This window comes from Schistocerca serialis, chromosome 2 (genome assembly GCF_023864345.2).
Source record: "Schistocerca serialis cubense isolate TAMUIC-IGC-003099 chromosome 2, iqSchSeri2.2, whole genome shotgun sequence".
NCBI lineage: Eukaryota > Metazoa > Arthropoda > Insecta > Orthoptera > Acrididae > Schistocerca > Schistocerca serialis.
This window is the reverse complement of record NC_064639.1, coordinates 321,852,044-321,879,941: the sequence shown is the minus strand read 5'-3', so window position 1 is coordinate 321,879,941 and position 27,898 is coordinate 321,852,044. Positions and strand designations below refer to the sequence as shown.

At 43.2% G+C, this 27,898-nt stretch overlaps 1 protein-coding gene across 1 annotated transcript in view; it reads left to right on the top strand.

Annotated features, from left to right (window-relative positions):
• The first annotated feature begins 4,371 nt into the window (after positions 1-4,371).
• The window catches only part of LOC126457123 (UDP-glucose:glycoprotein glucosyltransferase), a 135,839-nt gene continuing 112,312 nt past the window's right edge, over positions 4,372-27,898 (top strand). Inside the window, exons 1-2 of the mRNA XM_050093180.1 lie at positions 4,372-4,534; positions 4,709-4,957. Of these exons, the coding sequence (XP_049949137.1) occupies positions 4,732-4,957 (226 nt within the window). The 5' untranslated portion in view covers positions 4,372-4,534; positions 4,709-4,731. The remainder of the gene's footprint in view (positions 4,535-4,708; positions 4,958-27,898) is intronic.

Below are 27,898 nucleotides of genomic sequence, written 5' to 3'. Positions count from 1 at the left end.
GAAACCTTCATAATGAATATTTTTGATAAACTGTTTATGGTAAATTGCTGAGAAATGCAACAACATTTCAAAACATCAGCATTTATTTGCTAGCGAAAATGTAGACATACAAAAAACATTTAAAACGAAATACATAGAGACTGTTTATCTGATCCATTATGGTTTTTCCCACATAGAAAATAACGTCATAAGCAACTGTTGGGTTGGGGTTGGGTTGTCTGGGGGAAGAGACCAAACAGCGAGGTCATGGGTCTCATCGGATTAGGGAAGGAAGTTGGCCATGCCCTTTCAAAGGAACCATCCTGGCATTTACCTGGAGCAATTTAGGGAAATCACGGAAAACCTAAATCAGGATGGCCGGACGCGGGGTTGAACTGTCGTCCACCAAAATGCGAGTCCATTGTGCTAACCACTGCGCCACCTCACTCGGTAAAGCAACTGTATTTTTCCTTCAATAGAGCTGACTTTTTCGTTTGATAAAAGGTTATTTAATGAAAATTGCTTCATCAATTTATGTTCTTAATATATATATATATATATATATATATATATATATATATATATATATATATATATATACACGCTTGTCGTGATGTTGTAGGGCAGATTGTGCTGAGACATAAATGTTAAGAAAAAAACGCGATATGTTGCGCCGTTTCCGAGATATGTAGCTTAGAAGATAGCCAATCAGGTCATTTCGCACTCAGATTCAAAGGGCCTGCGAGGGGCAGTGTTGCCAAACGTATGTTTCATCATGTTGTAAGCATATGGCTATAAGGCTATGTATTAAAGGCTGTGGCCTTATTGGGCGGTATGGCCTGGGGGTAGAAGGCTGAGTATGAGAAGTGCAAGGTCCCGGGTTCGACCCCCAGCAGGATCGTTATTTTATTTTTATTTAACCAATTTGTTGTTGTTTTAACGTTTATGTATGAATTTCATGTTAGTAAAGGATTTGTACAACTTTTATTTACATAAAACCCATTGGCAATGGGCACAAGTGCGTACATTTATTCCAACAGCTACAGCATCGGTAATGTTCAATAATTGCTTATGATTGCATTGGACAAAGGTCTAACAATATGTAACTGTTTGGACATAATTATAGAAAAGCAGTAAAACTCATACATAGTTAATAGCCATACTTGTAACAAATACAGGGAAAATAATGATGAAAAAAATGAATACAACTGGTGTTTTGTCAGGTCTTTAATGTAACAACATAATTTCCAGGAGCAAAATGTAACAATAAATCTTCACAGTAGCTGCTCAAAGTGTCCTCCTCCAACCTGACGGCACACATTGCAACGCTGCATCATGGAGTCCACAAATTTTCCGAAATCAAAGGTTTCCCTGATTTCATCAAAGGCTAAAATTATGCTTGCAAGAAGCTCTTCGATTGTGACTACTGGGATCGCGTAGACGATTTGTTTCATGTGCCCCCACAGATAAAAATCTAATGGCGTCAGATCTGGTGAACGAGCTGGCCAGGGAACTGGACCACCTCGGCCAATCCACCTTCGCGAATACAACGCATCTAAATGCTCACGTACTGCAGCAGCGAAGTGCGGCGGTGCGCCATCATGTTGGAACCACATTCCTTGCCGGACTGCCAGTGGAACGTCTTCTACATACAGCGGAAGAACATTTTCATGGAATGCTAAATAAGTCTGTCCATTAAATGGGGGGGGGGGGGGGGAGTAGGACGGGACTCACCAAACAGTCGCCCACGATACCTGCCCAGATGTTTACGCTAAACCTCTGCTGATATGATTTTACGTAAGTACCATGCGGGTTTGCGTCCGTCCAAATGTGGCTTTTTCGGGAGTTGAATCGTCCTTCTCTGGTGAAACATGCCTCGTCAGTCCACAACACCATCCTTTCGAAATGCGGATATTCGTTACGTTTATTTAAATACCACACGGAATATTGGTAACGAGAGGGATAGTCCCCTTCCACCACATCATGCACCTTCTGTAGGTGGTACGGAAATAGGTCTTCGTCGTGTAGGATGTCCAATACTACAGCGTGCGAAGCCTGTAGCGACAAACAAACGGATAAATTTTACCATGTGCGGTTTGCAAGCATACATTAAAAACATCGGAATAACTTTACTTACCCCCAAAGCATTACCAATGGCCCTCGAGCTGGCACTAGGTGTTCCAGCAGACGTATCGAGAACGTTTTCTTCTAATTGAACGTTCCGCACATAGCGTTCTCGTCAAGCGTCAACATTTGTTACAGCAAAACTTCCGGTCTCGCTTAACCGTCTATCAATCGCTACGAAGGTATTCGCACACGGAATAACACGGTTGTTAAATCTTGCGTTGTAAACGTTGCGGGCCTCCGGTTCATTTTGACCCGCAGCGGCGTATGCTAAATGCATATCGGCGTATTCCTCGAAGGGTACCGATGTCGCGCCTAGTTACCACTACGTGTGTGTCAAGCCTACCTCCGTTGTTGTTCTGTCACACCTGCTTCCGTGTATCTTCGCAGCTAGGTCTTCCGACAAAGATTGACTGCATATGTACGATTCCCGACGGTGATCGAATGACAAGCAGATAAAGGTTCACTACACAGGCCGAGACGATTGGAGTTGGATGTTGTCATAGCCTAGATGGTACCGCACGGAATTGCTGACCTGTTGGTGCTGGGTTCGATCCCTGCTACAGGTGAATATTTTCCCGTATTTGTATTTCTCTTTTGTTTGGTTTGAGCAAACCACATGGAGAATACGTTTGGCAACACCGCCCGTTCCAGGCTGTTTGAATTTGAGCGCGAAACGACCTGATTGGCTAGCTTCTAAGCTACGTAACTCGGAAACTGCGCAACATACCGAATTTTTTTCTTAACATTTATACATACAGTATATACCAATCTAGTTCTATTCAGTTAGTGTAAAACCTAAATCAGCTTATGCTTACAGATAACAGGCTTCTCTTACAGAAGAATGCTCAATGGAAAAATTTATCCAAGTTTAATGGAGCTTTTGCAATTTGTCATGAAAAAAAAATCTAAATACTAGAGCAAAAACTAAGTCAATGCAGAAGTGTGATATACACTATTATGACATGGGTGAGCTTCATTGCCTCTCATTTTGTGCCGTTGACACCTGTTTGAACGCCACCATATTGAAAACATTGTGGAAAACTTTAACGTGATGTTCACTATCATTCGATCAAGGATAGAAAGTATGAAAGTGATTGACAAAATCGCCAAAAATAGTTTAGAACTTTCCAACATCCTAATTAATAATTACTTAGCTACAGTAAAAAGTTAAAGTATGGTAGTAATATCGAAGGAAGTCACCAGACCACACGTACAGATAGCCCAAACCACTCCATATTTTTGATGCCAGAAGCTGAAGAGGAAGTGACAAAGGTTATAAACTATCTAAAGGGAAAGAAATCTGCTGGGCATAATGAACCGTCAAACTATCTAATCAAGAAGGTGGCAGCAGAGATAATTACTTCACTATTGGATATTATCAAATGATGTTTGTGTATTGTGTAAGTTTACATATTGTAACAGATTATGTACCATATTAAAAATAATTGTGCATTCACTGGACTCGCATGCAAGAGGACGACGGTTCAGATCCACTAGGACGGTTCCTTTGAAAGGGCACGGCCGATTTCCTCCCCCATCATTGACACAATCCGACCTTGTCATCTCGTTGTCGATGGCATGTTAAACCCAATCTTCCTTACTTTCATTTTCTTCAGTTGTACATTATGTAATTATGTATATACTGTGCAGGCTATGATACATATTTTCTGTGTAAGCTATTGTATGTGTATATTGTTTAGTGCAATGAAGTGTTGTGTGTTGTAAGTATTCTGTACAAAAGGTGATTTACGGTATCAATAAAAATTACAATTACAGGTGATTATGTCGAAACTGGTAATGATACCATTTATGTTCACTGAAGCATATAGAAATCTTCACTATTTGAGTTTTCGCCATTTTCTCTGTTTTTCCCATTGTCGCCCGTTGACTGTATATCCAGTGTGTCATTTGGATTAAAAACATTATGTTTTATTTGGCCTTATCTGTAATCCGCGGGAAGCACATCGTATTCTTTCAATATACAAATAAGCATATAAGACATAGCACGTAAAAATGCATAAAAACTGTAATTCAAAGCAATTCTCTTAAAAATCATCAAATTCCGGGGATTTTTCATCCACAACGCAAGACATTTAGGTTTCTGGACGCTTACGTTGGCAATATCAACTTGGCAAGCCAGTATTGGATAATGCATACAACAGGTTAACCAACGTGACAATGCTGTGTCATAATGTGCTATTTTAGCCATCTTCTAATTTCGAGGCTGCAAATCACAACACTGACTTTTCTCAGTTGGTAACGCCGCAAGTGCTGTAGCAGACAGAAGTGCATGGTACGGTGTGCGTGTGTTGGGAAGTCATTGAGAAGGGGGTATAGATGTCCGTGTAATATGTGAATTGGAGTAAAAGGCTGTATTGTCTTGGTTTCGAAACAGGATTCGTTGCGTGATTAAGTTGGTATTGATGAGGTTAGTTGCAACTAAAGGACTTGTTTATATTTCTAAGGTTGTAGTGTCACCGGTTACTGTCATCATGCGTAAATAAACATAAAAATTACGCTTGTGGTGCCACACGGAAATCACCTTGCGGTTTTAGAAGTGTCGCTGCTTACGTGATGTGCTAATAATTAAATTATTTCACAGATTCAGTACATCGGCGGAGGAAGATGAATTTTGTTGCGCTTACCGCCTTTGTTTACTGCCTTGTTCTTGGAGCAGGAACTACTGCCAAGGAAAAGAAATCAAAGTCGGTAACGACATTAATAGATGCTAAATGGGAAATAACTCCCCTTGTCCTGGAAGTCGCGGAATATTTGGCCGACGAAAATGTGGCATATATGTGGGAATTTATCGATTCCATTTGTGGAATGGATTTGCCTCTTTCAGATATCAGTAAGTTAAGCTTTTCCATTATTTTTTTATTGTAGTCACAGCGTCTACAGCAGTATTAAAATTATTTTTGATGAAGCTTTTTTGTAAACAGTGATGTCTTGCGTCGTCTTGAAGTGATTTCAAACTGATTATCATATCTTTATGAACATTGCAATATTCTTATTATAGAGTTGTAGTAAAGTCTAATCCCCCCGTCAAAGTTCATGTTTAGGCATGGGACAGAGGCAGGAAAAAACAGGAATGAACCATTGTGCAGCACAAGCTTTGAAGTCAGTATAACATTTGAAAGGGAATGTTTCCTTAACCACTGTAGATGACTATTATTCTGTCTCATTTTGCAACAGTGTCTTATTGGTGGTTATGCTCTGAAGAAACTAAAGTGAAAGGAAGAAATTGAAGAATGCAGTAAGATTCATTATAGCAACAACAAGTATCATTACTGAAAACTACATTCATTTCTTTGGTTGATGTTTAATGGCAAACACCTTTGGCCATTATGGATTATGCAAACCAATGTCAGGTTGAGAGTAACTAGTGCTGCCAGTCTCATTTACTGTGAGGTTTGCACGCGTCCTAGGAACTAGAATAAGACATGGAAATAAATAAAACATTGTGAGTTATAATTTTAGTATCCTCTCCAGGATCTTAAGAATTTGGCAATGTACTCCCTAAGGAGAAGAAAAAATATCTTTCGACCTTTAAGTGTGCAAGCTGCTGAATCATTCATTGGTGTGCCATTTCTGGCTCAGGGGAACCACAGTAATTATTGCATGTAGGTTCCTATGGATCTGGATGGGCATTCCATTAAGTCCTCAAGCTGTAAACTAGGTCTGCCATATTGTTAGATAAACCAGTGGCTATTCAGCTAGATATAAACTTGGTAATTTACTCTGAAAAGCTTTTAAAAATAGTAAATTAACTGCAGAGAACAAATTTGTGGATAGTAATAAACTTTAAATTGGGTATCCTGGCTCATCCCCCCCCCCCCCCTTCCCACCTCCACCAAACAAATGTCAGAGTAACCTCATTCTGAATAGATAAAGAATAAAAATTATGAGTGTCTATATCTGTATGGTATTAGATGGAACTGCTGTTAAGTTTGGTATATACAGTAGCAATTTTTAACTGTGGAAAACCACAAAGTAAGGCTGACTATATTGTCTAATGTATGCTTGTGTACTTATGGTCCAGTAAGGTTTTGTTAATGCCAAAGCTTCAGCCACATAGTTGTGGTAGATGATGGTGAAATAATTCAGTAGATATTAACAAAAATAACATATTTATTTGTAATTTGTAGCCCCCCCCCCCTCCAACCAATAATCGTTAGTTAATAAATAAGTTATACTTGTGGTAAGTGATACAAACTGTTCTTTCTTCCAATGTACTCAAGCAATAAAAACTTTGTGAATTCCTATCCAGTAAGTGCCTCCTCATATGGTCTCACCTATCACACAGAGCAGTTATGCAAGGAAGGAAGTGAAATTGGTATCCAGGAATGCAAACTCCTGCTTTTTGGGGTCAGCTGGCTGTGTGTGAATACTGAGACAGTGTCAAGCAGGATTACATTATGAAAATCGTGCACCTTGAAGCTGAGAGCTCTGTTGTTGCTGGAAGACCATTGGGATTTCAAAGTCGAATGGAATAAGCCTAGTAACTGCTCTAATTCAGGTTGTATTGCAGCCAGATGACTAGAGAAGGGTGCTTTGCACCGTGTGTACTAGCAGCAGTGAATAGCTGTTCACACACTGCACTTCCACACATTAACTAGTGGATGGTGGTAATGAATCACCGTATCATGTGAAAGACAACCAATAGGACTTCCACCCTGCTCCCTTGGTCACCCCCACCCCACGTGATGCGTTTTTCCATGTGGCACATTATATTAGGTTACCACAACCATTAGTTGGCTTTCACATTTGTTGGCTTTGCCGAGTCACAACCACATTGTCACCTTTCAACATAACCTAGACCTCGGGCTGCACTAGGGATCAGTCTGTCATCACAATCAAGATTTCAGACTGTGTGGTCCAGTATCACATTTTAATAGGAGGATGGTATTGGGAAGTCAGTGACAGCTCTTCATCAAATGCTGTATGTGTGCAGAAAAATAAAATGTACCCCTCATTGTGTGTGATACTCTTCCTATGTGTTTCTGCCACACATTAGCACTTGGTTATGATGTTGAAGCTAGCGTTAAAAATTTTGCATGAAATAGAAAATCCTGGTTCTGGTGAAAGCTTGGTCTGTAGTGTAGCCATAGGTCTAGAGTCGGTTTAGAGATGATGGTTTAGTTGAGAGTTGGTGAAGTCACTGAATGTGTATAGGAAACTTAGTGTTATGACAGAATCTGTAATTAGTAAAATTTTCTCGAGCTTCCAGCTGTGTTACGTCGTTAAATGTAAACAAGCTTTTGGCCAAGAGCCCCTCGGCCTTTGTCGATTGGTGACTGTCACATGATTGTTGCTGCCATCCTTATACAGGGTGTTACAAAAAGGTACGGCCAAACTTTCAGGAAACATTCCTCACACACAAAGAAAGAAAATATGTTATGTGGACTCGTGTCCGGAAACGCTTACTTTCCATGTTAGAGCTCATTTTATTACTTCTCTTCAAGTCACATTAATCATGGAATGGAAACACACAGCAACAGGACGTTCCAGCGTGACTTCAAACACTTTGTTACAGGAAATGTTCAAAATGTCCTCCGTTAGCGAGGATACATGCATCCACCCTCCATCGCATGGAATCCCTGATGCAGCCCTGGAGAATGGTGTATTGTATCACAGCCGTCCACAATACGAGCATGAAGAGTCTCTACATTTGGTACCGGGGTTGCGTAGACAAGAGCTTTCAAATGCCCCCATAAATGAAAGTCAAGAGGGTTGAGGTCAGGATTGCATGGAGGCCATGGAATTCGTCCGCCTCTACCAATCCATTGGTCACCGAATCTGTTGTTGAGAAGCGTACGAACACTTTGACTGAAATGTGCAGGAGCTCCATCGTGCATGAACCACGTGTTGTGTCGTACTTGTAAAGGCACATGTTCTAGCAGCACAGGTAGAGTATCCCGTATGAAATCGTGGCGGTGAATCGAGGAAGTACAGTACATACTGACGAAACTAAAATGAGCTCTAACATGGAAATGTGCGTTTTCGGGCACATGTCCACATAACATCTTTTCTTTATTTGTGTGTGAGGAATGTTTCCTGAAAGTTTGGCCATACCTTTTTGTAACACCCTGTATACCTACGCTGCCTTCTCTGATATCACAACAGTGCAAGGTACGTTACTGTTTCTGTTTGTGCGTTCGCCATACCCACTTCGTCATTCTGATGACCGGGTCCCAAGCTGTGCTTAGCTGCAGGCCTGCATCTCATGTTGAAGGTATCATCAGATAATTTCATCCTGGTTGCTTCTTTTGTGACATGCTATCCTAGAAAACATTGGTCCATTTAATAACGGATGTCTCATTGCATGCAATCCAGTGGCCACTTTCCAAGGCATGTTCTGCCACTACTCATTTCTTAGATACTAGAAACACCTCTTGTGTTCCACTTGGTTCCTTTCAAGGCTACTCACAGTCTCCTTGATTTAAAACTATCCACACCCACGCAGTATTTTATACACCCCTGACATTCTGAGGCTACATAATCTTTCACAGGCCCATAATTTGTCAGATTTGTGCTTGAGTTGTAAGGACTGAAGAGATTTTATGCCTCTTTAGGCACTGGCTAAGCTTTCTTGTTTCTGAGTCACAGACGACAAAAATGTGAGCTTTTTTTGTGTTATCTTCTGGGGTCTTCTGCTTATGTGTCTTCGTACAGGTGGGTTGTGAAATCTTTCATTTGCTGTAGCTATTTTCCTTTAATACTGTCTGTAAGTAGTTCTGTTCCTTTGGCTTTCAGTGTCTGAAATGACTTCTGCTCAATGTACCAAGTTCCTTGGAACAGAAAATTACTGTGATGGGTAGTGGTGGTACTATTTTCAACATGATAACAAGAAACATTGATAGAGATGCCATGTCGGCACTTAAGAAGAGACTTAACTTTATTTCATTGCCATGTAATATGTTTTGCTGCACAATGGTGTTGAACTAGAAGTTCACAAGTTCTTTGTGAAATGGCAGAACAAATTTGCGAGATGAAAGCTGCATTGTTACACAGTGTAAGCTACTAACGCCAGACATCACAAGAATTGAACACAATCTCCTTTGCCTTAATGGAACAGTGCCAACTATGACATGAAGATACTGTTGATGCTTGCAGGGGAGATGTACAGAAAACTATCATGGGACTTCATCAACCGAATTAATGACCTACGCTATGAAGAAGAGTATATAATGGTGAGCTTTGATTTGGACTCGTTCATCATGTGCATTCCAATTAAAGGCTCCATAGATCTGCTCTCCCATTTCTTTGACAAAACTGGTGTGGATTTATTTAAGCATACTTTTTTTGTGTGATGGAGAATATTTTAACCAGGCTGGCAGCATTGCAAAGGGAAGCCCATTGGCTCCAGTTATAGACAATGTCCTCATGGGGTACTTTGGAGGACATTGCCTGGGACACAGCTGCAGCAAAACCTAGTTGTTTTTATTGTTCCATCAGTGACACATTCGTCATGTGGCCTCATGGATGTGAAAAGCTGGGAGAATTCCTTGACCACATAACATCCATGACAACACAAAGTTCACAGTAGAGGTAGACGGGTGGTGCCTTGCCATTCTTTGACGTCCTTGTGTGTCGAATGGCAAATGGATATTGCAGCCACAGTGTTTACTGGAAACCCACCTACACAAACTGGTATCAACGTGCTACCAGCTATCGCCATCCATTGCAGAAAAGTTTCTGTTCTGAGGACCTTGGTACATTGAGTGGATGCTGTTTCAGACACTAAAAACCTGCCAAAAGAATTGAAGCATTTCCTGAAACTGACTACTTTCTGACAGATTTCTCAAGCCACCTCACAAAACGTGTAAGAAGAAACTGCCAGTGATATGGAAAAGCTTGCATTTTTGCTGTTCTATCTGTTAGTAACAGGAGAGATTAGCCAGTTCCTAAAGAGGAATAAAATTGATTCAATCTTCATGACTCCATCAAAAATTTATGGGGCTCTTGAAAGAGAATGTTGGCCTCTGAACACTAGGGATGTATAACATACCTTGTGGGTGTGGACAGTCTTGCGTCAGACAGCCCATGTGTACCATTTAACAGAGCTGTGTAGAATGCAAGAGGTGTTCTCACCTACAGTATCCTCCGAAATCAGTGGTGACAGAACATACCATGGCAAGTTGACACCGAAGTGCATTCAATGAGACATCTGTTATGAAATGGACTGATGGTTTCTGAGATAGTATCATAAAAGAAACAATAGAGATAAAGCTTTCTGACAATATTCTTAATAAAATCAGTGGCGTGCAGCCATCAGAATGTTGAAGCTGGCGTGGGTGTGCGACAAAAACATTACCATATATGGCGTGGGAGTGAGCACCAATGATATTGCAAAGGATGGCATGGCTCTTTAAGGATGGCAGCAGTAATTACGCAACAGTAATCACTTAACAATGGCCAAGGAGTTCTTGGTCAAAAGTTCATGGACATTTAACTACACGATGTGGCTGGAAGCTCGAAAAAATTTTACAGGTGTGTGCCACTGTGAAACCATGCATTTGTACAAAATCTGTAAAGTAGTTGAGGTGTGCATTTTGTAGAAAGATTGTAATTTTATTTGCCATGAGAAAAAAGTGTGTTTTTACCCAAAATGCAATATTTTTTCTTAACAGACAATGCTTTGTTATGAACTTATATTATTTTCCATGATCAAAAGTACGGGGTGTTCTTGTGTGACGAAAGCACAGTATAGAAACCAGTAATGGAAACGCTGCCTCTGGTTGCTGCATAGTCTGTGGCCTGATACTTGAATTCTGGCAGATGGTGTGACCAAACTAAAGGAGTTGGCAGAGCCTTTGGAAGCAATTTCGAGAATGTCAGTGTGCCATTTAGCAGTTCAGACTAGTGTGTGAGCAGCTTCTGCTGTCAGAGCTGTGTACAAATTCCCTCTGAAACCTTACAAAGTAATGGCAGTCCATCAGCTTATCAGTTCAGTACTGCAACTGGTTGTTGTAGTTTGTGCCTGCCAGAGAGGCTGACCCTTAAATTTTCATTTGATCTGATGGAACAGGGTTGCATTTATCAGGCTACTCTAACTCTCAGGCCAGTGGACTCCAGAGAGATGGACATCCTTATCAGTTACCTCAAGATTCCCTATGTGACATCAGAGCAAGAATGTGGTTTGCAGTTAGTGCAACAGCAACTAATGACTGAATCATTTTCCACTAAAACATAAAATCTGCGAAGTTTGTGAAAAATATATTGCATTTTTTCTTTTTTGTGTAAGTAACAGCTTGTCAGACAACTTTGAACAAGAAAATGTTCATAGATACATGAACACCAGTTTAGGTACTACCACGTCCTCACAGCGCAAGCAGCACATTGGAATTAGTATTGCATTCACAATGCCTACTACACAATAATACGTTGGTGCAGTGCACTGTATTTTTTCTTAGCTTAGTTTAGCAATGGGTAGGCCATTTCATCTCAAATCATACAGGTCAAGAGTGAATGTGTCACACAGTTATTTCAAAGTTTTCTGTAAAAATATATGTTGACGTACAAGGCACCTCTCAAAAACTAAAATTTTCTGATTTTTTGTTAATGTTTTTTGGACCTCTCTAAATGAGAGTATTTGTAAAAATATCAAGAAGAAAGGGAAAATAGAAAATCTGTAATAAAAACTAGAAGCGGGAGAGATCTGAAACTATTTTTAAACAAAACCTTGTTCACAGTACTATCAGACGTGATTAATACATACACATTTCTGAGTTTTTTATCTTTAATTTGGAAAACAAACTAAAAAAATTGTAACTTTTAGCAAACTTCAAAATCCTGTTTTGAAAATATGGACAGTCACAGGATGTTAACTGTCTTGAGAAATGGTAATTCTGTCACCTATGACCGTAATTCCTGCATTTCTTAAATTATCAAAATATTTCAAAATAAAGATGGACATTCTGATTTTTTTTTTTTTTTTTTTTTTTTTTTTTTTTTTTTTTTTTTTTTGATTCTTTATAAATTATCTTCTCCAAAAACCCCCATCCTGAATATTCTAAAACTTGTGTGGTATGTTGAGTGGTCATTGTTCTAATGGAAGGTACAGTGAGAGTGGGCAATATTTTGCAGTGCAGCATTTGAAAAAAAAATTGTGTTAGAACTAACACTCTCAAGGTCAAAAAAGCCAGGACACTTAAAAATTTAAATTCACTGCTGATGTTGGTTAAATGTAACGCAAAACTTGTATGTCGTAATGAAAATAATTATTTTACAGCCTTATAATTAAAAATTAGATACAGAAACTAGCTTTGTACATACATTTTTCTGTTTTTGATATTATTCACGAATTTTTATTGTCTTTTGTTGTGATTTGACTTCTTTATAACATTCCAGGAACTAAAATTGCTTACACTGTAACACTGCACTGTTGAGAAAGGTTCATTTGTTTTTTCATCTGCTCCTCATTGAACTTGTGTAGCTGACCTGAATTTTCACATGGACAACAATGGTCCAACAAGAGCAGGACCTGGGAAATGGGAACTGCACATTTGAAAGAATTTGCTGGACCATCCTGTGTCATAAAGGAGATTGTTACCTCTTGCAGCTCATGATATTTATTTGTCCCAACCACCACTGATTGTCATACATACAAGAAATTAAGTTGCTCACAACAAAATCTTCTAAAGTACTCTGAGATCTCTGCATTTCACACACAGTAACAGGCCGCATTTTGCCGATAACTGTTTTTGCAATGTATGTGCCATTCCAGGATGTAACCCAGCGACGACTTGACTGAATTCCTATCATTGGCTTCATAGCAGACCACTTTTCTCTCTCTCTCTCTCTCTCTCTCTCTCTCTCTCTCTCTCTCTCTCTCTCTCTTTTATTTTATTATTTTTTAAACAGAATTCCAATAATGTACTTTCATTTAGAAATGAGATTTTGGTGTTTTGTAGTAATTTTGATATGGGCGGTACAAATCCAATAGCATCTCGTATAGCATCAATAGCTTCATGCTGGAGATTAAATCTTGTTACAAGATGTTTACAAATACCTCCTACCCATCACATGCACTTTTTTCATGACCTATTGCTGAAAATATCAATTTCTTTTGTCTTAATTCCTGTACATTGTTTTCCAAACTCATAAAACGGAAAGCAGTTTTCAAAATGAGATGCTGCACCATCTCTCAAGTAAGCATGATTAGGAAATGTATGACCTCTATATGCTATGTCATTAATTATCATACTGATGGCATAGCATACATGTGCACTGTAATGAATGAGGTCATTACTGACAGCAGCAAAACAATATGGTGTTCCAAGGAAGTGAGCAACAAATATTAATATTGACACTAATGAAGTGTGTCAGAGGTAACTTTGAACTTCATTCTGCAAAGCAATAAACTGGTTCTCAGCAAAGTAGAAATGAAGAACTAATGTCAGTATTCATAGCTGTGGCTGATTTTACTTCTGCTGTGGTCTCCCGATATGATGGCGAGATACACCTTTCATGACCCAATGCCTAACCTCTGTAATGAACTTCCTTAGTGCCACTCTTTTTTTCCATCACCTCTCCTATCTCCCACAATGTGTTGGTTACATGATGGTCAATATCCTGAAGGTGTAATGCTTAGACAGTCATCCCTTCAGTGCCAGGACACACTGTACACTCCTGCAACCAAAATTTGTTTTCTGGCTCTTGACATACACACAAAATCATCGGGTCCATCACTGTGTACTTCTTCCTTGTGACCCTAGTTATGATGAAACAAAGAAGTTTCAAATTAGTATAGTAAATACTTCCTTCACTGGCTGGCATTTTACCTGTTTTGGTCGTAAGGAGTAGAATTTTGTGGGACCAATTTTTAAATTTGGTTTCTCCTTTACCATTAGAAGATAGGCTTCTCTTACTGATCTTGTAATATATCTTTTTACCTTTTTAAATTTTTCAAAATTTTGACTAACAGAGAGAACATCAGCCTGATTAGGAGTTTTTCTGCTGCAATCTTTGTCATCACTTAGGTAATATTCCAGAGCAACGTTAAGCATATCATCTTGTAATGGATGCCAACAGTAGGAATCTGGGTATGCCAAAATGCCTTTTCATTCTTTATTTTATGAGCTTTTGACATTAAATAATGTGAGGAAGTGGGTATGTATTTGTGTATCTGCTGCTTTGAATAGCTATCTGATATTCTTGTCAGTAACTGTACCATCTCCGTATAGGTGGGTGCCGAGATAGGAGTGTTTAGGAATGAAACCACACATCACATTGGGTGAACACTTCGCTATCTTCAGGCTCTGTGTCAAGTGCATCTACATTATACACTTCACAATGTTTTGAAGATGTTGGTTGCGTAAAACTTATTTAAAGTTCTTCAACTTTTCTTTGTACATACCATTTTATTCTTGTGCTTATTATCTTGCCTGGGCATTTAAGGGCTACAACAGAAATGTTAACATTCAACACATCAACTACTTTGTACCAAGGAACATAAACATCTGCACTGTCTTCTTCAGTTTCACATTCCAGTGATGGTGATCATTCAGGTGGGTTATCACTAAATTTCTTATTGTAGCAAATATAGCATTTCCTGCAGAATGGATTTGATGGTAACACTGTTAGCTGAGGACAAAGATATTTCTGCAATACGTTTGATAGATTTCCAACAATTGTGAAGCATTTTTCATTTTTCTTGAACACCACCTTCTTGTCTTTTTTCACAGTCCACACACCTCACCCTTTCGCAACTGTATGTCTTCACTGACACTGTATCTAAGAAAAAGTTTAAACCAAACACAAATTCTGTGCAGAATGATTCATGTGGAAGTTCTCACTCATTTGCTATAAACAGAAGAGAGCTGGAAACAGTGATGCCAACACACATATTGTACACTAGAAATTCAGTGATGCAAAATAGCAGAATGTAGAAAATTTCTAACACTTTACACAGAAAAATGTTGCCCACTTTGATTGTAGTAACTACTAACACATTAACCAAACAATATATTGTGCAATTTTCATAAGTTTTCTAATGGGGGTTTTCTAGTAAATAATTTGTAAAAACTAGTAAAAATGCAATTTTTAAATTTTTGGTAATACATATTTACATAATACAGATAGAAGGAGCAGGGAGGGTGTTTTTTATAATTATGTCAGTTATATCTGGTAAGATAGCAAGGAAGTTAGCATTTATAGCTTTCCAAATTAGAAAAAAAATTAAGTAGAAAAATTAAACTTTTTAAAATTTTCTTCTTAAATTTGTGAAGTTAAAAGAGACCATGTAAGAGCATGAGTGCGAATGTTGGCTGAATTTGAACATAGAAAGAAGGAGCTTTAAAGAAAAACATCTGCCAGGTTTCCAGTACTTTTGGTTTATTAATTAATTTCTTTTAGTTCCCTACTGTTCTAACCCCCCAGGGTGGCTCACGGTTCTTTTGTGAGTTTGTACATGGTGCTCACAGGGCCTCAAGTTATTGCGGCCCATTCTTTTCTACCTAGTGCACTTCCTTCCCTGTGCCTGTCCCTCCCCGTCCTTCCCCGCTGCTTCCTCCCTCCCATCTCTCGGTGTTCTTACATATGTTGATCTGGCTACGCACCTGGTATCCTATATTCCTTGTGGTTTTGTTCCCCTCGCCTTTCTTTTTCATCCTTCCTTTTTGGTGTTTTTGGTACTCTTTTGGGGTTTGATCTCCACTTCTAAATTTTCTCTCCATAGTGTGAGCAATTTGGGGAAGAACTACCTCCCTAGTGTCTGTTGCGTGGATTCCTCTAGCCTATCCTTCACCCTTCCTTCTCTGCTGTAGCCCCCCCTCTATTCTGCTAGGTCACCAGCACGTGTAGCCAGTCCATGTGATGGGGCTGTTATGAACCCATCTATCTCAGCCTGCTGACAACACAGGGGTAACACTTCTGATACCAGAGCTGTTGCCTCCCCATGTATGCCTAGGAGTGGTTGCTTGTTATTCGGGAGCAGTGGAACCCTAGCAATGGCAGCCATGCCAAACTGACCTTGCTGTGGCTGGGTGGTGCCCATGGGATGAGTCCCTGATTGTTGTGGTTGGTATCAGAGCACATGCTTTGCGTATGAAACGTATCAAGCTCCAAAAATGTAGCTGTTCTTCTACGGCCATCTCTTTGGTTGGTAACAGATTATTGAATACTGCTTTTTATGACACTACAGCCTTTCCTTCCTGGGAGGAGGGCAAGGCTTGCTGGCTTGTAGTGAAACACTGTTCTCGCTACCTGGTCTGTACTAGCATGGATGGGGACACATTAACTGCCACAAAGCCATTCTTTTTTGTGGAAAATGTTGTAAACAAGTTTGGCAAAGTGGAGTTTCTCAGAGAGATGTGGTTAGGTTCCCTGTTGATTAAAACTTCTTTTGCCGCCCAATGTGCAGCCCTTTGTGCTTGTGATCATCTTAGCAATATCCAGGTATCCATTAGATGTCCCCAATCTTTGGATATGGTTTAGGGGGTAATTTTTCATAGGGACCTCATCCTTGAAGCTGATGAGGAACTCTGGGCCATTCTGGAACAAAGGGGCATTCATTTTGTATGGCATATGCAGAAAGGTCATAAGAACAATCACACTGATACCAACGCCTTTATTTGACTTTTGAGGCCAAGGTTATGTGTTATCGGTGTTACGTGAAGCTGTACCTCCTACCACCCACGAGATGCTTTCGGTGCTTGCGTTTTGGGCATGTCTTCCTGATGTACAGTGGATTCTCTATGTAGTGAATGTGGATGCCCACTCCATCAGGGGAGCTCCTGTGTACCACCACTCATGTGTTAGTTTTTATGACTGTCACCCTGTACGCCCTACAGATTGCCTGGCTTATAAGAAAGTAAAAAAGATACAAGAGTATAAGTCCCTTGATCAGTTTATCTTACACTGATGCTCATCATAAAATATGACGAACTTCATCCTGTGTTGATGACTTCTACTTTTGCCTCTGTCATGTCTTTTCCTCCCTCTCCCCCTTCCTTACCTCAGTCCCATCCTCCTCTCCTCTTCCCTCTCCTGCAGTTCCCGCACCATCCCTTCTGGATGCAGCTCCCCTTCCCTGGCCAAAGAAGTGTCCCCCTTTTTTGGCACCTGCTGGTGATGGAGCTCCCTCCTGGGATCCCTCCCTCCAGGGATCCCTCCCTCCAGCATATCTAGACCAGAGGCCAACTATTGTAACTCGACCATGGTACACACAGTCTATTTCTTTTCTGGCCTTCACACTAGCCTGCTCTCCATGCCCTACCCTCCTCAACCTGTGAAGGAGAAGAAGAAAAAACATAAGTTCAGAACAAAGACGACCCCTCCCCCCCTCCCCCGGTTCCCCTGGAGGTGCCATCCCCACCCCTCGAAACCTGAGTCTGACCTCGTATTAATCGATGTCACACTGTTGGATGACAATCTGTGGTGAGACTGGCTCCAGTCCATTGGCTTCCCATTTGGTTACCCATTCTTTGCTTATTTAATACAACTGTAATGGATACTACCATGACCTCCCAGAGGTGCAGTCCCTTATTGCCTTTTACTTGACAGCTTGTATCATTCTCCAGGAATCGCATTTTACTGGTGCTCACTGTGGGTCCCGTGCTTTGTTGGAACCAGATTGGCCCATTGAGGGCTTTCGGTGGTGTTTGCACGTTGGTCCATATGGATATTGTTAGTACAATGATCACACTTCATACCACATTGGAAGTAATTGCTGTCCAGGTCCACCGCAGTCACAGTTTGCAGTCTCTCTCTCCCCTGACACGCCACCTTCATCTGCTGCCCTCCTTCCAGAACTCCCCCCCCCCCCCTCCCTCCCTCCCTTCCTCCTCCTTATGGAGTTGAATGCCCATCACTCTTTGTGGAAAAGTACTTCCTTGTCTCGTCTGGGGCTCCTCATCAACCAATTTCTTGTGGTCCATGATTTGTGCCTTCTTAATGATTGTTCCTCTATTCATTTTAATGCCACATATGTCACATTGTCTGCCATTGAACTTTCACTCTCTTTGTGTCCCCTTCTTTGAGCGACATAATTGGCAGGGAGGGATAAAGGTTCACCATAGAAGAGTTCCACAAGGGAGGTGCAAAGATACTCTTTGTAGGCTGTGTGTATTTGCAGCAACACCAACAGATGGGCCTCAGTCCATGATTCATATTGGCATATCGGAGTGGCCTTGATGATCTGGTGCCAGCATTCGACCAGCTCGTTGGTGCGCGGATGGTATGCTGTTGAGTGCTATCAGTGGGTGGTACATAGGTTACACAGTTTCGTAAGGCGGACTTGATCACTCATAATAGAAACCATGTAACCAAATCGGGAGATCCAGATACCAACAAACACTTTGGTACTCTCTCTGCCATGATCTCTGATGGATGTGGTTTCCACCCATTGTGTAATTCTGTCTGTGATGGAGAGGACACATCAGAACCCTCTGGCTTTGGGAGTGGCCTAATGAGGACTATGTGACAGTGTTGGAAACAGCCACAAGGAATCTCAATTCTGCTGAGTGGAGTCTGCACACAGTGGCAGACTTTACTCCTTTGCCAGGCTCCAGGCTGGTTGTAGTCTGTGTGATGCGGTCATGGATATTCTGGGCAGGTAGTCAGCGATGTCATTTTCCACACCTTTAAGGTGTCTGATATCGGTAGTACATTGGTGGTGACAGAAGCATCAGGGGACAGAATCAGTTGATGGGTGTTTGATGGCACCTACAAGGGGACAGTGACCTGTATAGATAGTGAGGAATCAGCCTTTAAAATCGTCCTGAAATTAATGTAGGACTTTGTACGCTGCAAACAGTTCATGGTCAAAGGCAGACCATTTTTGTCAGGAATTAGACAGTTTCTGTGAGAAGAAGTGCAAGGATTGGTTAACACTGCAAAGTTTCTATTGTAGGATGCCCCCGATAGCATAGTAACTTGCATCCATGGTGATTGAAATGTGGGCATTAGGAGAAGGCTGGGCTAGAGTGGTAGCCTATGTGAGGTCATCTTTGATGTTGTTGAATACTAATTGTGTACGTGGAGTCCAGTCGAGCCTACGTTTACTGGTTTTATTTTTGGCTGACAGTACCTCGGTTAGAGGTAGAAGGGTGGCACAGCATTAAAGATGTGGCGTTGGTAGAAGCTTATCATTCCTAAGGATGCCATAATTTATGGTAGTCCGCGGGTGATGGTATTGATCTGGTTTGGTCCGTTTTTTCAGATGATGTGAGGATATCCTTGGTGTCAATGAGGTGGCTGATGTACATTACCTTGCATTGTTGCAACTGACACTTGACATCATTATCTGTCCGTTCTGTGCTTGTGTGTCAAACTAGTTTGAGATGGTGCTCGTGCTCTTCTGATGTAGAGAAAATTATCATATTGTCGCAGTGTGTGTAACAGAATGGCAGTTTGAACAGTATACCGTTGAGAAAACACTACCAAGTTTGTGCTGTGTTTTAAGAATCCATACAGCATGAATAGAAATTCAAACAGGCTGAGTGGCATAGTAATAGCTGTGTTTGTAGTGTCTTCCTCACTCATAGGAATTTGTAAGTATGTTTTCTTGCAGTCTACCACCCTGAAAATTGATGCGCCTGTGAGAGTTTATGCAAGTCTTGCATGTTAGGAATCGGTTAACTGTCAATTATGATGCATCTCAGCAAACATGCCAAGCACAGTCTTTCATTAGGACAAGCTCAAAGATAATGCCCAAGCACTATCGGAGGGGTGGACAGTCCCTGCTTTCAGTAATACATCTGCGGCAGCCTTTGCTGAATGTAGTTTGTGTGGAGGTAGGCTGTGTTATAGGCATCCAGCAGATGGCTCTGGGGTGGTGACTATGTGGTGTACCACTCCATAACAGATAGCACTGTGTGCGAGGGATGTAGGGATACATGAGGGTGGCATTTGGGTTGCGCTGGCAGATTCATGCACAGTATTTTATAGTACCACTTCACTAGCCTTGTGCTTGACATCCTGTGGGCTGGTTGAGTCAGTCTGCGAGGTGCACTGTGACTCTGTTAAGTGAGGGGCACGGGGTGGGGGGAGTGACAGAGAGAGAGAGAGAGAGAGAGAGAGAGAGAGAGAGAGAGAGAGAGAGAGAGAGAGAGGGGGGGGGGGGGGGGCGTCAATGCCTTGCAGGTTGAACTCAACATAGGTGAGGGGTGTGACATCGATGTAAATTGGCGAGATTGCACTGTGCTTCCTGCAGTGCAGCAATAGCTGTAGCAATATGCCAGCAAAGGTCATATTTTACATGACATGTATGAGTGTTGGAAATGTGTTTGTAAAAATACAGAGTCTGGATTGACTGAATCTCATAGAGAACGGTGAGGCACTGGGAAAGGTGTCTGTTGAGGATTGACAGTGAGAGGTCTAGCAGATATTGATATCAATCCTCGGCTGGGTGAGGGGAGTTTGTCACTAATGACGCCAATGGTGGGTCATTGACCATCCTGCCAAAGTAAAACACCATGAGCCAGGTCCTATAACAACCAGTAGTGTCATAAGAAGTCTGCGCAGAGGATAGGTACTGCAACATCAGTTATGAGGAAATCCATGGGAGCAGTTCGTTGCAACCCAGATCAACGGTGATGGTAGTTGAGTTGGACAGAACTATTGTAGTGTCATTTGCCACATGAAGTTGAACATACAACATCACAGCACGAGGGGGTGTGCCAGTCACAACTTGGTGCTGCTGTCTGTGGGTGGATTTGTGTTGTGCTATCAAACATGTAGAGGCAAGAGGTAGAAGGTCATGGGTGTGGTTCTTGTATGTCACATGTATTCTGTGCGTAGAGGTGGCCTGATTGGTGGGAGCGAACCAATATGCCTACTACGGGCTGCTGTTGCAGGTTGGGAACGTACATTGTGGCTGACAGTTGCGTGCCACGTCCACAAACTGTAGTGGAACCAGCAGTAGTGTGGGGGCATGGCAGGGGTGGCAGTTGAGGCTGTGTTGCCGGGTGGGTGGCACTGTGTGTCAGCGTGCTGGAGTTCATTGTTCCTCATGGTGGCTGATGCTGGTGGCTTGGGCAGAGTTGGGTGAACTTGGTTGGCTTTGGCAACATCATGGCAGGTCACGTGGCGAGGTCCAAAATGAGATCTGGGTCAGTCTTGATCAAAACAGCGTCCTCTGCCCAGTCACGTGAGTTACTCGCTTGTGACAAGCTGGGGGATGTTTTTGTAGCCATCACACCCCATAAGAGCTTAAATATGGTCCAGGGTACCATACTTCACAGAGACCTTCTTTTGCAGTCCTACAATGTGTTGCGTGCCAATTTAGAGCAGCGAGGTGTAAATTTCATCCAGCGTGTCCACCGGGATTCGAAAGATAATCGGGTTGCCACAGATGCCTTCATTTTGGCCTTTGAGGGTAATATGTTGCCTGAGAAGGTCAAGGTGATGGTCTACCGTTGTGATGTAAAGCCTTATATCCCTCCCCCGATACAGTGCTTTAAGTGCTGTAAGTTTGGCCGTATGTCTTCCTGCTGTACTTCCAGCATCACATGCTAAGATCGTGGACGCCCGTCACATCCCAATACTCCATGTGCCCCGCCTCCCATCTGTGTCAACTGCGGAGAGCACCATTCACCTTGCTTGCCTGACTGCAGGATTCTCCAGAAAGAAAGGAAAATCATGGAGTACAAAACCCTGGACAGACTGACTTACATTGAGGCTAAGAGAAAATTTGAACTCCTGCATCCTGTGCGTATGACATCATCTTACGCTGCTGCTGCAACAGTTCTGGCACCATCAGCTCTGCCAACCCAGGTCACCTCTCAGAGCCGGAAGACTACACCTGCCCCCTTGATGGTGGGGGGCATCTCCCTCGCTGTTGCTCCTGCACCACCTACTTTGGGAGCAACACCCCCCTCCCTCCCCCCAACCATTGGGGACATCCATCTCCACTTCTAAGCTGGAGAAGAATAAGTCTTCTTCAGCTTCTTTCACTAGGAAGGGGTCACTTGTGTCACTCTCTTCCCAGGTTTCTTATAGTGGGAAAGATGACACCCACCAGTGGCTGAAGAGCCCAAAGCAGCTGGTCGTAGGGCTTCACGCTCATCCTCAGTCCCAGAGACTGAGCCAGTGAAGTCCTCTCAGCCAGGGAGACCCAAGGAGCAGCAAGAGAAATCCAAAAAGAAGACCCCTAAGACCAAGGAAATTGCGATGGCACACACACCACCGCTACCTACAAGCTCTGCGGCTGAGGATGGGGTGGAGATTTTGGAGTCCGTTGAGTACCTAGACTCGCCAGACTCTGACACAATTGATATAGACTGCTCAGGCAATAATTTGGTGGCAGCAGGTGACTCTGAGGTGTAAACTGCCTCATTGAATGTTCCACGCCTTCCCAGTCTCATGATGTCATCCTCCAGCGGTATTGCGGCAGTTTTTTCCACCGCCTGGCTGAGCTGCAGCAACTGTTAAGCTTTACACCTGCTAGCTACATTGCCCTCAAGGAAACCTGGTTCCCAGCAGTGGGAACCTCTGCCCTCTGTGGCTAGAAGGGATATTACAGGAACCGTAGCAACTATAATCAAGTGTCGGGTGGAGTTTGCGTTTATGTCCTAAACTCGGCCTGTAGTGAACATGTGCCCCTTCAAACCTCTCTTGAAGTTGTGGCTGTCAGAATAAGGACGATGCAGAAAGTAACTGTGTGCAATGTATATCTTCCTCCAGATGGTGCAGTACCCCTGAATGTATTAGCTGAACTGATTGATCAATTCCGTAAACCTTTCCTACTTCTGGGAGATTTTAATGCCCATAACCCCTTGTGGGGTGGTACCATGCTTACTGGCCGAGGCAGAGATGTTGAAACTTCACCGTCACAATTGACCTCTGCCTCTTAAATACTGGGGCCGCCACATATTTCAGTGTGGCTCATGGTAGTTACTCGGCCATTGATTTATCAATTTTCAGCCCAGGACAAGGCAGAACACATGAGGACCTGTGTGGTAGTGACCACTTTCCCGTCTTCCTGTCAATACCCCAGATGGGCTTCGAAAAGAGGGGGAATGGGGAACTTTCACCTCTGCTGTCAGTGCTGAATCTCCCCCACACGGTAACATCGATGTGATGGTTGAGCAAGTGACTAGCACAATTGTTTCTGCAGCAGAATATGCGATCCCTTGCTCTTTAGGGTGCCTAAGACGTAAGGCAGTCCCTTGGTGGTCACCGGAAGTCGCTGAAGCAATTTAGGAGCGTTGGTGAGCTCTACAGCGGCATAAGCGGCACTCTTCCCTGGAGCACCTCATAGCCTTTAAATGGCTCCTTGCCTGTGCTCACTACCTTATCAAACAATGGAAGGAGGAGTGTTGAGAGAGATATGTCTCCACCATTGGGTGCCACACGTCACCTTCCCAAGTCTAGGCAAAGATCAAACATCTTTTCGGGTACCAGGCTCCAACAGCTGTCCCTGGTGTTACCATAAATGGCGAGTTATGTACCGACGCAAATGTGATTGCTGAGCACTTTGCTCGAGCCTCTGCGTTGTAGAATTACCCCCCAGCCTTTCGTACATTCATCTGGTGGCTGGAAGGGATCATCCTCTCATTCACTACATGCTGCAGTGAATCCTATAATGCCCCATTTACAGAGTGGGAGCTCCTCAGTGCCCTTGCACGTTGACCCCGACACAGTTCCTGGGCCTTATCGCATCCATAGCCAGATGATTAAACATCTCTCATCTGGTTACAAGCGACATCTTCTTGTTATCTTCAACTGGATCTGGTACAATAGTGTCTTTCCATCACAATGGTGGGAGAGCACCATCATTCCGGTGCTCACACCCGGTAAAAACCCTTTAGATGTGGATAGCTATCGGCCCATCAGCCTCACCAACGTTCTTTGTAAGCTGCTGGAACATATGGTATGTCAGCAGTTGGGTTGGGTCCTGGAGCCGCGTGGCTTGCTGGCTCCTGTCAGGGTGGCTTCCGCCAGGGTCACTCTGCCACTGATAATCTTGTGTCCATCAAGACTGCCATCCGAACAGCCTTTTCCAGATGGCAATACCTGATTGATGTCTTTTTTGACTTACGTAAAGCATAAGACACGACTTGGTGACATCTTATCCTTGCCACATTGTGTGAGTGGGGTCTCTGGGGACCACTTCTGATTTTTATCCAAAACTTCCTGTCGCTCCGTACTTTCCATGTCCAAGTTGGTGATTCCCATAGTTCCATCCATATCCCGGAGAATGGAGTCCCGAAAGGCTCTGTATTGAGTGTCTCCCCATTTTTAATGGCCATGAACAGTCTAGAAGCAGCTGTCGGACTCTCCATCTCACCTTCTCTGTATGCAGATTTCTGCATTTCGTACTGCTGCTCCAGTACTGTTGTTGCTGAGCGGCGCCTCCAACGAGCCATCCACAAGGTACAGTCATGGGCTCTAGCCTACGGCTTCCAGTTTTCAGAGTCGTATGTAATGCACTTCTGTCAGCGTCGTACCATTCATTGGGAACCTGCACTTTATCTTAAGACGATCCACTCACTGTAGTGGAGACATATCAATTCCTAGGACTCGTTTTTGATGCTTGATTGACTTGGCTCCCTCATCTTTGTCAGCTTAATCAAAAATGCTGGCAGCACCTCAATGCTCTCTGTTGCCTGAGCAACACCAATTGGGGTGCAGATGGCTGTACACTGCTGCAGCTCTACAGAGCCCTTGTCCAATCCTGAAATGACTATGGGAGTGTGGTTTATGGTTTGGCAGAGCCTTCAGCATTGCATTTACTCGAAACTGTGCACGACTGTGGGGTTCGTTTAGCGACAGGAGCTTTTAGGACGAGTCTGGTGGCCAGCATCCTGGTGGAGGCTGGTGTCCCTCCACTGCAGTTCAGACATTCACAGCTGCTCACCAGTTATGCTGCACACATTCATAGTTCCCCTGGGCATCTGAATTACCGTGTCCTTTTTCCCACTCGTGGCAGTCCATTTCCTGCATCGGCAGCCCAGATCGGAACTAATGATTGCAGTTCACGTGCGGTCCCTTCTATTTGAACTGGAGTCCTTCCCTTTACCAGCTCTATTTGCGGTCCGTTCACTTACGCCTCGGCCGCAGCTTCGTCTGAACCTTTTGCATGGCCCTAAGGACTCTGTTAACCCCACCGCTATCTGCTGCCACTTCCTCTCAATTCTTGATGTGTTCTGGGACTCCCTGCAGTGTATTCACTGCAGAGCTGGTGGCCATATATTGTGCACTTCAGTATATCCATTCATGCCATGAGGAATCATTTCTTCTGTGTACTGACTCCTTGAGCAGCCTACAATCTATTGGCCAGTGCTACCTTCGCCATCCTTTGGTGGCATCCATCCAGGAGTCCATCTATGCCCTGGACCAGTCCCGTTGTTCAGTGGTGTTTGTGTGGACCCCAGGACACCTTGGCATCCCAGGCAACAAACTTGCCGACAGGCTGGCTAAACAGGCTATGTGAAAACCGCTTCTGGAGATAGGCACCTCTGAACCTGACCTGCATTTTCACTTATGCTGCAGGGTTTTTTGGCTTTGGGAGATGGAGTGGCATAACAGTAAGCACAATAAACTGTGTGTCATTATGGAGACTACGAATGTGTGCAAGACTTCCATGTGGGCCTCTTGCAGGGAATCAGTTGTCCTCTGCTGGCTCCGCATTGGCCACGCTTTGGTGACCCACGGTTACTTCTTGCGCCGTGAAGACCTACCTCAGTTTCGGTCCGGTGCCCGGTTGACAGTGGCCCATATTCTGGTGCACTGTCCCACTTTGACTGCCCAGCGACAAAATCTTGGGTTACTGGACTCGTCACAACCCTTTGAGCTTTCGCATTTCTTCCTGGTCCGTTTTCACCTTCCTCCAGAGGTCGGCATTCCATCTCATGGGGAGGGAGGGGGAGTCATGCTGCTCATACAGGATGACGTTCATAGTCAACCCGTCTCCCTCATTACCCATCTACAAGCTGTTGCAGTTCGGCTTTTCCTTCATCACCTGACCTTTTGCCTTTGTACCGTTTGTATCCCTTTGTCATTGCATGTCACCAGGGTAGACTTTGTCCAGCTTATTGGGCAGCTACCTCACCCCTTTCTGCTGCTCAGTGACTTTAATGTGCACCATCCATTTTGGGGTTCTCCCAGAACCTGTCTGTGAGGTGCCCATTTGGCGGACCTTCTTAATCAACTTAACCTCTTCTGCCTTAACACAGGAGCACCCACATCCCTTTCAGACGCCTCACACACCTATTCCCATTTGGACTTATCTTTAAGCACTGCGCAGCTTGCCCATTGCCTCGAGTGGTCCATTCCCTCTGACATGTACTCAAGCAGTCATTTCCCGTGTGCTATCCATTTGCTGACTCCTACCCCATCTACGTGCACACCCAAATGGCAGCTTTCTAAGGCTGACTGGAGGCTTTAGTCCTACCTTGTGACCTTCGATGAATAAGATTTCCACAAACATAATCCTTACCACTGCAGAATGTTCCATTCCTTGCATTTCTTCTTTACCACATTGTGTCCCCGTCCCTTGGTGGGCTGAGGCATGCCGCAATGGAGTTTGCGTGCAGATATGTGTTCTTTGCATTTTTAACCATCGTTGTACAATGGCAAACTGCATTCATTATAAGCAGATGCGGTTGTACGTATTCTACAGAATAGCAAAAAACCTAGCTGGATTTCATTTACTAGTTCTTTTAACAGTTCCACTCCCTCTTCTGTCATGTGTGCCAACCTCTGACAGCTCTCTTGGACCATGATCCATTTTCCAAGTTTTGAACTGACAGTAGCAGATGAAGCCATCGTGGACCCTAGTGCTATCCCCAACACCTTGGGCCACCATTTGGCAGAGATTTCAAGCTCCTCCCACTATCGTCCTGCCTTCCTCCATCGGAAAAGAGTGGAGGAGGCTCGGGTGATACCCTTCTCTTCTCATATCATGAGTACTACAATGCTGCTTTCACTATAAGGGATCTAGATCATGCTCTCACTTCATCCTGATCCTCCGCCCCAGGGCCAGAAGCTATTCACATTCAGATGTTGCAGCACCTTTCTCTTTTGGGCAAGCACTTTCTTCTTAATACGTACAACCGCATCTGGGCAGAGGGCATGTTTCCCAAATGCTGGCGTGAAGCCATTGTTATACCCACACCTAAGCCGTGTAAGGACACCACCTTCCTTCTAGCTACAGCCCCATTTCTCTCACCAGCTGTATTTCCATGGTGATGGAGTGCATGATTCATGCCTGTCTGGTATGGAGGCTTGAGTCTTGCCATTTGCTAACCACTGGACAGTGCGGATATTGAGTGCACTGTTCTGCTGTTGATCATCTCTTCACTTTGTCAACCAGTGTCATGAATGGTTTTCTGCAGAAATCCCAGACTGTGGCTGTGTTTTTCAGTTTGGTGAAAGCCTATGACCCCTGCTGGGAGACTGGTATCCACCATACTCTCTACACCTGGAGCTTCTGTGGGCACCTACCCTGTTTGCTTCAGGAATTTTTAAATGACTGAATTTTCAAGGTACATGTACGTTCTATTTTGTTGCACACTTTATTAAGGAGATCGATGTGCCTCAGGGTTCCATCCTGAGTGTCAATCTCTTTGCTATCACTATTAACCCTATAATGACCTGTTTCCCGCTGGGCATCTCTGGCTCCATTTTTGTTGACGATTTTGCCATCTATTGCAGTTCTCCATAGACTTGTCTCATTGAGCAGCATCTTCAGTGGTGTTTTGATCATCTTTACTCATGGAACATCGGCAGTGGCTTTCGTTTTTCCACTGACAAAACTGTTTGTATGAATTTCTGGTGACACGATTGGTTTCTTCCACTGTCTTTACATCTTGGGCCTGTTGCTCTTCCGTTGGTTGGAACTATG